Below are 16,003 nucleotides of genomic sequence, written 5' to 3'. Positions count from 1 at the left end.
TGGAGTGCAAGTTCATAGTTGCTTGAAAGTGGAGTCACAGGTAGATAGGATAGTGAAGGCGGTGTTTGGTATGCTTTCCTTTATTGGTCAGAGCATTGAGTACAGGAGTTAGGATGTCATGTTGCGGCTGTACAGAACATTGGTTGGGCCACTTCTGGAATATTTTGTGCAATTCTGGTCTCCCTCATATCAGAAGGATGTTGTGAAACTTGAAAGGGTTCAGAAAAGATTTACAAGGATGTTGCCAGACTTGGAGGATTCTACCTATTGGGAGAAGCTGACTTCCCTGGAGGTTGGAGGCTGAGGGGTGACCTTATAGAGGTTTATAAAATCATGGATAGGATAATTGGACAAGGTCTTTTCCCTGGGGTGGGGGAGTCCAGAACTAGAAGGTATTGGTTTAGGGTAAGAGGGGAAAGATATAAAAGGGTCCTAAGGGGCAACTTTTCATGCAGAGGGTGGTGTGTGTTTGGAATGAGCTGCCAGAGGAAGTGATGGAGGCTGGTACAATTACAACATTTAAAAGGCATCTGGATGGGTATATAAATGGGAAGGGTTTAGAGGAACATGGGCTAAATGCTGGCAAATGGGACTAAATTACGTTAGGATATCTGGTCAGCATGGATGAGTTGGACCGAAGGGTCTGTCTCCATGCTGTACATCTCTATGACTTCCATGGAGTCCAATTTTAAGCCCCAGGCAGGAATATGACTTGCAAGTGGGATCAGAGTTCAATGAGGAATGGGATCAAAGTGCAATCAGGTCTCACTCAAAGAAATTATTTTTTATTCTAGCAGGAGGAAGACAGAAAGTACATCGTGCATTATAAAAACTCTACTCACTTGATTTCATTACTTGCTCCCGTTTTCTGGGGAGGGTTTTCAATGTCTTTAACTTCTTTAGTTTCACCTGAATCTTTATCCAGAAATTTGATCAATGTCTGATTGATAAAATCCGGATCACAGACCATGTTTATCACTTCCTCCAAAACTGCGCAGTTGGGAAATATGTTGGAGTAAAAAAAAATCAATTTGACAATGAATGTTTATTTTCTCATGGCTTAGATTGTATCATAGAAATATTCATATATTTTACATATAATAATGCCTTATATACTGTGATTCACTGTAGTTATCGTGCCCAGCAGTCCTGTCTAGGCTGAGTCATGCTGGTGTGCTGTTCTGTTGGCACTGCCCACCTTCTTATCTTGACGGTTGCCTTGTATGTGGGAGGCTAAGCAATTTAGCACGCTCTCAGCATGTTACAGCTGCAAGGCTGTCTTTCTCAGTATGAGTCACCTTCCAGTTGACTTCAGCTTATCTAGCCACACATTTCTCAATATCTAAGCTCAGCACTAGTTAGGGAGATTGGGTGTTGAAATCAGCAAAAATCACATATATTCCATTCTAAGAAAATTTCCATGAAAATTCCAACTTGCACCTTCTTCCAACACCTTAAGCCATTATATTAAAAAAATTCTGACAAAATCACAGAGTTAAAAGATGCACAACAATTTCAATTATCAACGAATGCAGTTACTAGTATTTAGCTTGTCCCATCCTACAGAATATTGGGTGAATGACCTGTGTTCAATAGCTTCAGGTGGATCGGAAAGCAAGGCTCAATGTGTTGGGATGGAGGGGGACACACAAACCAGTCCCTTGCACCAACGATATCAGGAAGGAATGGTTGCATGTTTGTCACAGATAAAAGCCTCTTGCTGCCAGAGGTCTCTCAGTGCCATGACTAGGATGAGGTGAATTATTTCCTCTTGGAGCATTGTTAGCCTGTGGAATTGTCTTCCTAAGAGAATAGTGTGAGGGTGGGTCATTGAATTTATTCAAGGCTGAGTATAGTTTTACTCAGTTAGGGAATCAGGGGATACGGAGGTCAGGCAAGTGAGGCTATAATGAGATCTGACCTGACCTTACTAAATAGAGGAGCAAGTTCAAGGGTCTGAGTGGCCAACTCCTGCTTCAACTTCCTGTGGTTTTCTAACAGATTGCAGGGAATTGCATTGGACTGAATAAGTGCGAGCATTTCCACCTTTTGATAAATGAATCTCTTAAAGCCAACACCAAACTTACAGTACACCTACTAGATTCATGAAGGCTGATTCCAGACAAGTTCTAGCTGGAATCTTCAAGCAGCCAATCTAGTTGGTTTGTGTTTGCATTGGGCAAGAGATGCTTGTCAAGACTTAACTAAGCATAATAAAAAGCTCATTGAAAAGAAACACAGCACAGTTTATTGCATTAAAATAAAAGAACTGCAGATGCTGTAAATCTGAAACAAAAATTGCTGGTCTGGCAACATCTGTGAAGAGAAAGCAAAGTTAATATTTTGAGTCCTGTGACCCTTCCTGAGAACTGCAAGTAGAGGCGTAGAGTCACATAACACGGAAACAGACCCTTCAGCTCAACCAGTCCATGTCAACCATAATACCAAACTAAACTATTCCCACCTGCCTGTTCCTAGCCCATACCCCTCCAAACATTTCTTAATTGATATACTTATCGATTGTATTTTAAACATTGTAATTGTACCTGTATTCACCACTTCCTCTGGGAGGGCATCCCACACACAAACCGCTGTGTGTGTAAAATGTTGCCCCAAGTCTTTTTTAAATCTTTCTCCTCTCATCTTAAAAATATGCTCCCTAATCTTGAAATCCCCAACCCTAAGGAAAAAACACCCGCCACTCACCTTTTCTATACCCCTTATAATTTTATAAACCTCTGTAAAGGTCACCCCTCAACCTCCTATGCTTCAGTGAAAAAAGTCTCAGCCTATTGAGCCTCTCCTTATAGCTCAAACCTTCCATTCCTGGCAAAATCCTGGTAAAACTTTTCTGAAGCCTCTCTAGCTATACTTTGTGTAACAGGACGAGCAGAACTTGACACAGAAGGAACCTCACCAATGTCCTCTACAACCTCTACATGATGACCCAACGGCTACACTCAAAGGCCTAAGCAATGAAGGCAAGTGTGTTAAATGCCTTTTTAACCACCCTGTCTACATTGACTCAAACTCCAAATGTACATGAACCCCTAGGTTTCTCTTGTACAGCACTACCCAAGGCCCTATATTTAATTGTAGAAGTCCTACCCTTGTTCGTTTTACCAAAATGCAATACCTTACATTTACTCAAATTAAACTTCATCTCCCACTCTTCAGCCCTTTGACCCAATTGATCAAGCTAGAAAAAAAGGTGGTATTTATGCTTTATAAAAGTAGGAGAAAATGGGTTGGGTGTGGAAGCCACCTATGTCTGGTCCCCTTATCAGGTTTTTTTTCTGCTGAGCAGAATATTATCCATCCCTGAGTTTCCCAAAATGTCATTCACTTTCTCTGGGTTTCATCTTCCCTATCCTTTCTCCCAACCCCAATCGCCTGTCTTCAACAAAAACACTATCTTTCCCTTGCTGCCATCATCTCTGAAGAAAGGTCACTGGACTCAATAGGTTAACTCTGCTTTCTTTCCATAGATGCTGAGTTTCTCCAGCAAATTCAGTTTTTGTTAAAGTTTATTGAATTGTGCATAAAGCAAAATAAAAAATAATACTTTAAGAATCCCAAGGGGCAGCGAAAATAAAAAGCGCATAAAATTCTTAGGGTATCTGCCAACTTTAACCAAAATCTCCAGCTAGGTCAAAGGACAATCATAAAATGCATTTGTTTAATACCTTCAACATAGATCCAAGGGACCAATGTAAGTCATCAAACACAGGGATGATGGGTAAAGAGGACTTAGGATATGCGAAACAAATCTTTGGTGAGCCAACATTTACAAGGGCAGAAGACAGCACAGACCTGAAAATGTGTTGCTGGAAAAGCACAGCAGGAATCTGAAGAAGGTCTTATGCCCGAAACGTCGATTCTCCTGTTCCTTGGATGCTGCCTGACCTGCTGCGCTTTTCCAGCAACACATTTTCAGCTCTGATCTCCAGCATCTGCAGTCCTCACTTTCTCCCAGAAGACAGCACAGTAATGTACATTTAACACAGCCAGCGCTGGTACCTGCCTTTCAGTGCAATAACTTCCTTCAGTAGTTGTTGATAAGTGTTTAATTTCCACAATGAATCCGGAACTAGATTCCACATCAGGGTTTCTGCAGCCTTCCTCAGGAAAAAGACCTCCTCTTGTCGAGTTTGGAACATCTTCTCCCTAGAACCGGACATATCGGTGAATTTTCTTGTAAAGAAGGATGGCTTTACTTTGTAGCATTTCAAAATAGGTCTTGAAGTTCACCGGAAAATGTAACATTGAAAAGTGATTTTATAGAAGTGTATAAAATCATGGAGGGCTACAGACAGAGTTAATGGTGGTTGTCTTTTCCCTAGGATGGGGGATTCAAGACTAAGGGGCACAATTTTAATGTGAGAAGAGAGACATTTTAAAAAGACATGAGGGGCGACCTTTTTTTTGCGCACAAGGTGGTTCGCATGTGGAATGAACTTCCTGGGAAAGCGGTGGATGTGGGTACAATTACAACGTTTAAAAGACACTTGGAAAGGTTTGGAGGGATATGGGCCAGGAGCAGGCAGGTGGCACTAGTTTAGTTTGGGATTATGTTCAGCACGGACTGGTTGGGACTGTGTTGTATGACTCCATGTTATGTTTCAGCATTGAGGTTTCAATGGCTAAATATATTAAAATCCTGTGGCATTCTTTTGATGTGACCCATCAAACTCCCACTTCTGTCTCTGGAAGTGATAATTCAGCTGTTCTCACCCACAGGATTACAGAGACCTGCAACTGTGATCAGTGTCCCAGGCGTAATTTTAGAAACAAAATCAGCCAAGACTTCTGCTCAAGGTTTCTTTCTGGCAAACACTAATTGAAATTAAGGACAGTTGGTGGAGGGTCTTGACCACTGGACAAGCTACCACATTGCAATCATTTGTGGAACAGTTCTCTGTTATGAATTGATACTTTCCACCTTACAAGTAGCACTGTAGCATTGAAGGAGAATGATGAACCAAAACCTCACTTGATCCCATGTTCATGGTTAGGGAGAAGATTGTGCTATCATGGTAATTTCACTGGATTATTAATCCAGAGGCCTATAACAATGCTCCAGGGATGTGGGTTCAAATCTCACCCCACATCTGGTGGAATTTAAGATTCAATAATAAAATCTAGAATTAAAATATCAACAAATAAAGGCAACCATAAACCTATCCCTGATTATTGTAAAAACTCATCTGGTTCAGTAAGGAAAGAAATCTGTCATCCTAACCTGATGTGTGACTCCAGAACTACACCAATGTTGCTGATTCTTACCTGCCCTCTGAAATAGCCCATCAGGCAATTAGGAATGAGCAACAACATCCAATCCCATAAAAGATTATTTTTAAAAATCCTTAGATGGGATTTCTAATCAGCCTGAATCAATATTTGTTTGCAAATAATAAACATTTCTTATATTCTCATATTTCTAATTTTAACAATACATAAAGTGGATTCAACACAACCTGTGATGGCAATGGAGCCTGGACACACATTGGATTTATACCAACAGGCACAAATCCAGGAATGAGCAAGAATTAGAATCATAGAATCCCTACAGTACAGAAAGAAGCCATTTGACCCACCAAGTCTGCACCGATCCTCTGAAGAACATCCAACCGTCACCCCATCCTATTCCTGTAACCCGCATTTACCATGGTTAATCCACCTAGTCTGTACATTCCTGGACACTATGGGGCAATTTAACATGGCCTAACCTGCACATTTTGAGCTGAGCGAGGAAACCAAAGGATACAGCAGAACCCATGCAGACACAGGGAGAATGTGCAAACTTCACACAGACAGTTGCCTCTCACTCAATTAAAAATCACACAACACCAGGTTATAGCCCAACAGGTTTAATTGGAAGCATTAGCTTTCGGAGAACTGCTCCTTCATCAGGTGACTACCACCTGATGAAGGAGCTGTGCTCCGAAAGCTAGTGTGCTTCCAATTAAACCTGTTGGACTATAACCTGGTGTAGAGTGATTTTTAACTTTGTACACCCCAGTCCAACACCGGCATCTCCAAATCATGCCTCTCACTTAAACTCTGTTGACACTCATACCTTGATTCCTAAAGGAAAGTGAACTCATTCTATGTTTAAGAGACTACTCCATCCTCCACTTGCTACAGAGGTTGAAAAATCCTGTACAAAAACAAATTGCTGGAGAAACTCAGCAGGTATTGGCAGTATCTGCCAAGGGAGAAACAGAGTTCATGTTTTGGGTCCAGTGACTCTTTTGCAGAAAAATCTTTCTTTCTGGATTTCATTTTGTAGTTAGGAACCGAAAATAGTTTTTCTGTTTTAGGCAGCGATTTGTTGTGATCCAGAATGCACAATCCGGAAAGGGAGCAGAAGCAGATTTGTAACTATACAATGGCTTTAGGTGGTGTATTTAATCATTTATTTTCAGGAAGAAAGACAGAGGTATCAAGTGGTCTGCTCAACACCGATAAAATAGACAGCTTGTGAGGCCTTGGGTCTTTTTTGATAAAGGTGGAACCATATAAGAACCTGAATGGGTGGGGTCAAGCTCCCAGAAAGCCAGAATTTTTAGTTTTAGCTTTCAGCAGTTGCTGGGGTCCCGTTGAATAATCTTCACTTAATTTCCCTCCACTACCCACTCAGGCAGTGTATCTGAATTTGAAATGAGAAAAGTTGTAAGAGTACAACAAAACAGCATTTGAGTGTGATCTAAATGATCATGCAAAGAGCAGGTACAGGTATGTTATGCCAAATAGCTTTCTCCTGCACAGTGTTATCTGAAGCTGGAAACACGGGGAGAATACACTTTTTCTAACAGGATTTACTAACACCCATCGGCACACCTGGATCAGGCAAGCAGAGGTTCCATGTAATATCTCACTCACATACTAGAATCTCAGACAGTCTTTCACTTCTTCAGTGCTGCATTACAGAATCAGTTCTGGAATATGGCTTACATTCATAACCACAGGTAAGTGTCCCACCATATTAGCTAACCAGTTGCATATGGCACAGTGGCTCAGCGGTTAGCACTGCTGCCTCACAGCGCCAGGGGCACGGGTTCAATTCCACCCTTGAACAACTGTATGGAGTTTGCACATTCCCCGTGTCTGCATGGGTTTTCACTGGGTGCTCCGGTTCCCTCCTACAGTCACAAAGATGTACAAGTTAGATGGAGTGGCCACTCTAATTCGTTCTTTGTGTTCAGGGATGTGCAGGCTAGGTGAGTTAGCCGTGGGAAATGTAGGGTGATGGGATGCTTACCGGAAGGCTGGTGTGGACCAGTTGGGCCGAATGGCCTGTTTCCACACTTTTGGGATCGTATGATAAGCAGTCAGATGAACACGAGGAACAAGCTACCTGAGTATTGCTACCTTTCCAGACTTACTGGCAACTCTGTGAGAAACTTTAACATCCATGTGACTGGGCTTCAACTCCAATTGAAAGGTTGTTAGCTTCTCTGTTCTCATGTGATTTATTTTTGATACTGCACATGAGCCAGAAAAATTAAAACCAGTTTCTGAATGTATGGAATACTTGGCGATTGTTGATTCAATCATGTCAGAACCTGCATCAAATTCTTGTAAGAATGTTAATACTTAGAGTAAAACTGAGTTGGAGACAAAGCAAGGACCTCAGTTCTTGAAATTGTTGGCGATAAGATATAACTTACATTAGTAGTCACAAAGGAGTCACTTTATACAAAGCCAGGATGAACAAACTGGGCAAATTCTATCCTATTATGGTATTTAAACCTCTTACTTTCAGCAACTTTACTTCTTTGGATTAAAACATATCACCTCAGGTTAGATTTCTGAAACTGAGAGTTGGCAGCATCTCAGGCACGCACATAAAACATATGAAAAGAATTTCTAAAATCGCACTAGGAGTGGGGGTAAGGGTTCTGATTTTCAGTTAAACACAGGAGGAGCTTGGATGGATAAGCAATACAGAAGAAAATGTATCGGTTTCACCAGATTAGCAGAGAATTTTACTAAGCTATAGGTAACATGGTGGGTTTGAACTCACTAATAACAGGGACAGGTCAGTTGTAATGTTATGTGGTGATCTTCATCGCAAAAAGCATTTCACCAGATGTAATAACTTGCTGCGGCTTAGAACATATGGGTAGAAAAGCTGTTATTTTACAGTACTGCAAGAGAATAAAATAAGAGTTTCCCCAGAAGTAGGGAGGGAAGGTCAACTAAAGATGCTGCTCGAGTTGAACACAAATTACACTTGTTTAGTTCTATTGTTTTCTATGCATAGTTGGCCTGCTGAAGGTCTTTATAGCTATGAATAAAAGTGACCTGGATAACGTACAAAAAGTAACAAGCACTAATGAACTCATACCTCAGCAACATTTGAAATTTTTACCAGCCTATCCCAACAATCAGAGGGAAGGTTTGCAAATAGCAGTGTTGGCCAATACTGACTGAAAGCTCAGCCTATCAACCAGCTATGATCTGTGTGCTGCTTCTGACCCATGTTTATATTTACTATCTATAGCACCTGGGAATCAGAATCAAGCACTTTTGAAATGCAATCCTAGTCCATCCATGTCAACACTACACAGTCAAGAAAGCACATCAAAGCCTGTACTTCCTGAGAAGGCTAAGGAAATTTGGAATCTCTACAATAACTCTTACCAATTTCTACAGATATACCATAGAAAGCATCCTATCCAGATGCTTCACAGCACAGCATGGCAATTGCTCTGCACAAGACCACAAGGAATTACGGAGTTGTGAACACAGCGCAGTCCTTCACAAAAACCAATCTTCCTTCCATTGACTCCAGCCAAAATACAGACCGAGATGTGCATAATGTCCAGGGATACGTAGGCTAGGTGGATTGGCTAGGCCATGGGAAACAAAGTTACAGGGATAGGGTCAGTGTGGACTCAATTGGCTAAATGGCCTGCTTCCACACTATAGGAATGCTGTGATATAGTTCCTGTTGCCACGGGAAAGCAGCCAACAAAATCAAATACACCGCCCACCCTGGTAATAACCTCTTCCATTGGGCAGAATAAATAAAGTTTGAAAATATGTACCAACAGAATCAAGAACAGCTTCTTCCTCACTGTTATCAGACTTATGAATGGACCACTCGCATATTAGAGTTGATCTTTCTCTATACCTTCTCTGTAGCTATAACAGTGTATTCTGCATTCTGTCCAATTACCCTGATGTAATTCTGAAAGATATGATTCGTCTGTAGCACACAAAAGAAAAAGAAGGAAGCATATGTAAGGTATAGACAGGATAGATCGAGTGAATCCTTAGAAGAGTATAAAGGCAGTAGGAGTATACTTAAGAGGGAAACCAGGAGGGCAAAAAGGGGACATGAGATAGCTTTGGCAAATAGAATTAAATGGAAATCCAAAGAGTTTTTATAAATACATTAAGGAAAAAAAGGGTAACTAGGGAGAGAATAGGGCCCCTCAAAGATCAGCAAGGTAGCCTTTGTGTGGACCCGCAGAAAATGGGGAGATACTAAATGTGTACTTTGCATCAGTATTTACTGTGGAAAAGGATATGGAAGGTATAGACTGTAGGGAAATAGATGGTGACACCTTGCAAAATGTCCAAATTACAGAGAAGGAAGTGCTGGATGTCTTGAAACGCATAAAGGTGGGTAAGTCCCCAGGACCTGATCAGGTATACCCTGGAACTCTGTGGGAAGTTAGAGAAATGATTGCTGGGCCTCTTGTTGAGATATTTGTATCATCGATAGTCACAGGTGAGGTGCCGGAAGACTGAAGGTTGGCTAACGTGGTGCCACTGTTTAAGAAGGGTAGTAAGGACAAGCCAGGGAGCTATAGACCAGTGAGCCTGATGTTGGTGGTGGGCAAGTTGTTGGATGGAATCCTGAGGGACAGGATGTATATGTATTTGGAAAGGCAAGGACTGATTAGGGATAGTCAACATGGGTTTGTGCATGGGAAATCATGTCTCACAAACTTGATTGAGTTTTTTTGAGGAAGCAACAAAGACGATTGATGAGGGCAGAGCAGTAGATGTGATCTATATTGACTTCAGTAAGGTGTTCGACAAGATTCCCCATGGGAGACTGATTAGCAAGGTTAGATCTCACGGAATACAAGGAGAACTAGCTATTTGGATACAGAACTAGCTCAAAGGTAGAAGACAGAGGGTGGTGCCGGTGTAGGGTAGTTTTTCAGACTGGAGGCCTGTGACCAGTGAGGTGCCACAAGGATCGGTGCTGGTTCCTCTACTTTTTGTGATTTACATAAATGATTTGGATGCGAGCATAAGAGGGACAGTTAGTAAGTTTGCAGATGACACCAAAATTGGAGGTGTAGTGGACAGTGAAGAGGGTTTACAACAGGATCTTGACCAAATGGGCCAATGGGTTGAGAAGTGGCAGATGGAGTTTAATTCAGATAAATGCGAGGTGCTGCATTTTGGGAAAGCAAATCTTAACAGGACTTATACACTTAATGGTAAGGACCTAGGGAGTGTTGCTGAACAAAGAGACCTTGGAGTGCAGGTTCATAGTTCCTTGAAAGTGGAGTCACAGGTAGATAGGATAGTGAAGAAGGCATTTGGTATGCTTTCCTTTATTGGTCAGAGCATGGAGTACAGGAGTTGGGAGGTCAAGTTGCAGCTGTACAGGACATTGGTTAAGCCACTGTTGGAATATTGCGTGCAATTCTGGTCTCTTTCCTATCGGAAAGATGTTGTGCAACTTGAAAGGGTTCAGAAATAATTTTCAAGGATGTTGCCAGGGTTGGAGGATTTGAGTTGTAGGGAGAGGCTGAACAGGCTGGGCCTGTTTTCCCTGGAGCGTCGGAGGCTGAGGGATGACCTTATAGAGGTTTACAAAATTATGAGGGTCATGGATAGGGTAAATAGGCAAACTCTTTTCCCTGGGGTCAGGGAGTCCAGAACTAGAGGGCATAGATTTAGGGGGAGAGGGGAAAGATATAAAAGAGACCTACGGGGCAACTTTTTCACTCAGAGGGTGGTACGTGTATAGAATGAGCTGCCAGAGGAAGTGGTGGAGGCTGGTACAATTGCAATATTTAAGAAGTATTTGGATGGGTATATGAATTGGAAGGGTTTGGAGTGATATGGGCCGGGTGCTGGCAGGTGGGACTAGATTGGGTTGGGATATCTGGTCGGTGTGTACGGGTTGGACGAAAGGGTCTGTTTCCATGCTGTACATCTCTATGACTCTATGATTCTAAATAATATTTTTCACTGTATCTCAGTGCATGTGACAATAATAAATCAAATTAAAAATCACTGTTGTGTTTCAGGAAATGCTTTTACATGCAGCTGGCTCCCACAAACAAACAACAACATGACAATGACCAGGTAACTTGTTCTTGTGATGGTGATTGAGGGATAATTTACAGTCAGGCACTAGGAAAACTCTTCTGCCCTTTTTCAATATCGTGCCATGGGGTCTCTTACTCACAACTCAAACAAAAGACAGGCCCCTAGTTTCACATCCACCCAAAATACAGCATCTCTGACAGTACAGCACTCCCTCAGTATTGCAATGGAGTGACGTTTGTGCTCAAGTCCTGGAGTGGAATGCAAACACAGAACATTTTGACTGAGAAACAGAAGGACTACAAATTGAGTCAGGGCTGACATAAGCAATCATTACACATGCTAGCATGGACTGAATGGGACAAATGGCCTGTTTTGGGCTTTATCTAGTACAGAAAAAAATTACAAACCTAGAAATGGCTTAGTATCAAGTTTACAATGGCAACTGAGAGCAAACCAATAATAGTAGCATACTTATACTCTTTTTTAACTGATAGCCTCTCAGTGAACCTCCAGTATGTTCCATCTGCACAGTGACTCTTCATTGCACAAAGCATTTTGCTGCTTTATGGAAAAGAACATTGGAGAAAACTTATGTTTTGACAGAAGCTTTTGAAGGACTAGAAGTAAAGAGAATGAAGAGGATTGGATAGAGTACAGTAGAATGAAGAAGCTCGATACTGGATTAAAGGTAAGTCAAGACTCCCACTAAGGGTAAGAGTTTTGGATCAGTTGGACATGTATATAGGGTGGATCTAGGTAAGGTGGAGATGCCACCGGTGAAAATCAAATTTTGAGCTGGAAGTAGCAAAAATAAAGGTTCAATTGCTTCACAATTCTAATGTTGCAATTGCTATGTCCACTGCCTACATGTACATACTCCAACAGAAACTGAAACCAAGTGCCAGCTCCAATTTCTTTGCCAGCTATACATTTACCAGATTATATGTCTACCTCAATTATATGCTAATCTTCCAGACATGCAGGAAAGTCACCTTGGGGATGACCATCATGACTAAAGCTCAGCCAGTTGGCGATCTAGCAGCACCTTATTGGAATTGCCAACTCAATAAAAGGAAATGGATCTTTCCAGTGCATGAATCCAACAGGTTTACTATGAGTCTGCTGTTTGTTTGGAAATCTCTGCACATCAGAGCACATAGATTTTAAGGTGAGGGGGAAAGATTTAAAAGGGGTCCAAGGGACAACTATTTCATGCAAAGGGTGGTACATGTATGGAACGAGCTGCCAGAGGAAATGGTGGCAGCTGGTGCAATTACAATGTTTAAAAGGCATCTGGGTAGGTATATGAATAGGAAGGGTTGAAGAGAGATATGGGCCAAATGCTGGCAAATGGGATCTGATCAGTTTAGGATATCTGGTCAGCATGGACGAGTTGGAGCAGAGTTTGTTTCCCTGTTGGATAATTGTATGATCGAGCCCAATATTAAAGGAATTGTAAAACTAGGTCGAGATTGATAATTCATAAAATGCAGGCATAATAATGAAATGCATAAGATTGTGTACAACTTAAGCATGAAAACATTTAGGTAAGGTGTTTCAAATCACCATGAGTCAACTCACACTCACACTGAATAAATAAGTTCCTCTAGAATTCCCCTTTACCTTATATTTCAGCATCCCTGTTCGGTAGAGATATTTTTTCCATATTTAACATATCAAACATTTTCAGAACCTTAAAGACCATTAACAGGTCACTCCCTCATTCTTCAATTTTCTAAAGGAAACAGTCTCAGAATGTTCAATGTTCAAGGATGTCTTATCCCTTTTTATGATTGCTTTGACCTTCCAATAGGTCAATCCTAATGATATCAGGAAGGAAGGGGCCTACTGGTCAACTTTATTGCCAACCACCCCAACCCCTCCTGTTATCATTCACCTCTGACCTAGGAGCCAGAGATGATCCTTGGCTTTGAGTTGCTGGCATACCAGCAGTAGCTACCTCACTCCCAGTGGCACTGCCATTCAGAGATGCCAGGTCAGCAGCTTTCAGCAGGTAGATGCCTGATCCCATTAGAAGGATCATTGTCAAGTACCTAAGTGGAACAAATGGGGGCAGGTCTTCCTGAAAAGAGGTGGTGCAAAGCTCAAATCTCCATTGCCTCCAAGATTCCATTCAAAGTTCCTGTTCCTACATCAATCAGGAAAAGTGGCCCATTTTGAGCTATATTTTGTTTTTACAAGTGATGTTGACTTAATTAACTGAAAAACAAGTCAAGTATGCTATGATGAAAACAGGCCAGATTGACAGATGTGGTAACAGGAGGGTGGGTTCACAAAAAGAGGTTTAAACTTGCATTGGCCAAATAAGGCTTGTTAAGGGGCCATGCCCAAGATGATGGCTGACATGTTGTTTGTGTTATAATGCAGTAAGAGCTCTTGGCCATTGGTCTTCGGTCATGGGACTTTCCTTCAAGGTCTAGAAAATTGCAAAACATTGCACATTTTTCATAGACTTATTATCTCTGTTAACTTCTGCATTATTGAAGAGTAAACTGCTGAAGATACAGAACAGCGGCATGGTGGCACAGTGGTTAGCACTGCTGCCTCACAGCGCCAGAGACCCGGATTCAATTCCTGTCTCAGGTGACTCTCTGTGTGGAGTTTGCACATTCTACCCGTGTCTGCGTGGGTTTGCTCCGGTTTCCTCCCACAATCCAAAAATGTGCAGGTTAGATGAATTGGCCGTGCTAAATTGCCCGTAGTGTTAGGTGAAGGGGTAAAGGTAAGGGAATGGGTCTGGGTGGGTGGCCGGTCGGTGTGTGCTTGTTGGGCCGAAGGGCCTGTTTCCACACTGTAAGTAATCTAATCTATCTAGAAATGCTGCCTCACCCATTTAGAAACATCCCCAAGGGAAGGCTACAGAAGTTCATGTCCTGTAAAACTCTTGTCAATCTCAAAGTAAGGAATTTATTTCTAAAGGTTATACTTTACCATATTGAGGATGAATGACAAACACAAACAGCTAGTAGGGATGAAATTCTAGTGGATTTTGCTGGTATCTTGGTGATATTCCTATTTTAGCTGAAGTCCCATTCTTAACCACTGAAATTTCCCTTTTGAAACTTAAAAACACACACAATACCTCTCCTTTCCCTTCTTGGCAGATTTCAAATGCTTGGCAAGTGTTTGAATCAATCCAATTTCTATTCTGGTGAGGTCCAGATTCCTGATCTTCAAGACTGCATGATCTACAGCCGAGGTAAACTCATGGAACAGGACTTGGTAGAGTGGCTGATCATCTCGGGGTTCGGGTGGATTGTACCATAACAAGATGAACTGTGAGTAACTGCAGTCAAACACTGTAAGATATAACAATTTCAATGAGAAAAAGATTCGGTAGAAATACTTGTGCAAAGCATTCCTCCTAAACAAAACTGTTACGTTTCTGGGTGAAAACTCATGCAAAAAGTTGACTTGGTAGATCCATACCTCAGAAAATTACATATGTGAGAGGTGCCATGGGAGAACCATTAGTGTACACTAGAAGAAAATCAAAGAGGTTTGGACATTGCAAAAAAAAATACATTTGAATGTGTTTAAATGTAGCACCAACAAACAGGACCATCTTGTAACAGACCTCCCGATTTTGATTGAACAGGTAATTGTGATTTACCCAACTAACTACAAATAGAGGGATGGATCATGTTTTACAGAAATCACAGAAGTGTTGTGGTACAGCAGGGGATTCAGCCTGTTATGTCTACACTAGCTCTACAAACGATCATTACCCAGCGTCAACCGGATGAAGTTTTCCAACAATGGATTCCTGGTCATCATTAGACTCTTAATTCCAGATTATTTTAAATTGAATTCAAATTCCCCATAGCCTTGCACATTATCTTTATCCAAATCATCAATTACACTTTTGAATGCCTCAATTGAACCTGCCCCCACCACATTTCCAGGCAGTGCCTTCCTCACCCTAACTACTTGCTGTGTGAAAAGGTTTTCTTCTCAGCTTTCCCAATTGAGGTTCTGATTGTGATAAGTATCTGATGCATTCCAGCGTCTCAAAGCCTTGGTCATGAGTGCTCCTGCATATCTTTCTTTTATTCAGTCATGGGATGAGGGCATCCCCAGCAGGGCCAGCATTTATTGCCCATCCCTGAGAGTGGATAAGAGTTACAACTGTGTTGTGGGCCTGAAGTCACATGTAGGCCAAACCTATGGCAGTTCCCTGCCCTTTAGGACACAATTGGACCTGATGAGTTTTTCCAACAATGGATTCATAGTCATCATTAGACTCTTAATTCCAGATTTTTTTTTATTGAATTGAAATTCCATGATCTGCCATGGTGGGATTCGAACTTGGGTCCCCTGAATGTTAGTTCTGAGGAAGGGTCACCGGACCTGAAACGTTAACTCTGATTTCTCTTCACAGATGCTGCCAGGCATGCTGAGCTCCTCCTGCAATTTCTGCTTTTTGTTTCAGATTTACAGCATCCGCAATTCTTTCGGTTTCCCCAGAACATTACTTCGGTCTCTGGAGTAACAGTCCAGTAATAACGCCATCACCTCCCATATCACCATCATTCACACTAATTAACAGAAAATCACTGGCTGCTGGCACAGAAATGGAAACCCTCAGCCCATGAGTGGCTTAATCTGAAACCCTTCTCTGCACTCAAGTTGACCATTTAAAACAAAACAAAAATGTTAATGTCTGGTGATT

At 41.7% G+C, this 16,003-nt stretch overlaps 1 protein-coding gene across 4 annotated transcripts in view; it reads right to left on the bottom strand.

Moving 5' to 3' along the window:
• Positions 1 to 16,003, bottom strand: part of LOC122557409 (uncharacterized) — a 74,192-nt gene that overhangs the window by 44,909 nt on the left and 13,280 nt on the right. For all 4 annotated transcript variants that reach the window (XM_043705095.2, XM_043705094.2, XM_043705093.2 and 1 more), the window contains exons 3-5: positions 14,414 to 14,630; positions 4,025 to 4,167; positions 843 to 990 (exon numbers count right to left, since the gene is read on the bottom strand). In XM_043705095.2, the coding sequence (XP_043561030.2) occupies positions 843 to 990; positions 4,025 to 4,167; positions 14,414 to 14,630 (508 nt within the window). The remainder of the gene's footprint in view (positions 1 to 842; positions 991 to 4,024; positions 4,168 to 14,413; positions 14,631 to 16,003) is intronic.

This window comes from Chiloscyllium plagiosum, unplaced genomic scaffold, assembly GCF_037043375.1.
Source record: "Chiloscyllium plagiosum isolate Xiang-an unplaced genomic scaffold, Cpla_swu_hap1 HiC_scaffold_11, whole genome shotgun sequence".
Classification (NCBI taxonomy): domain Eukaryota; kingdom Metazoa; phylum Chordata; class Chondrichthyes; order Orectolobiformes; family Hemiscylliidae; genus Chiloscyllium; species Chiloscyllium plagiosum.
Note: the sequence above shows the minus strand (reverse complement) of the source record. Positions and strands in the feature narration are given on the sequence as shown.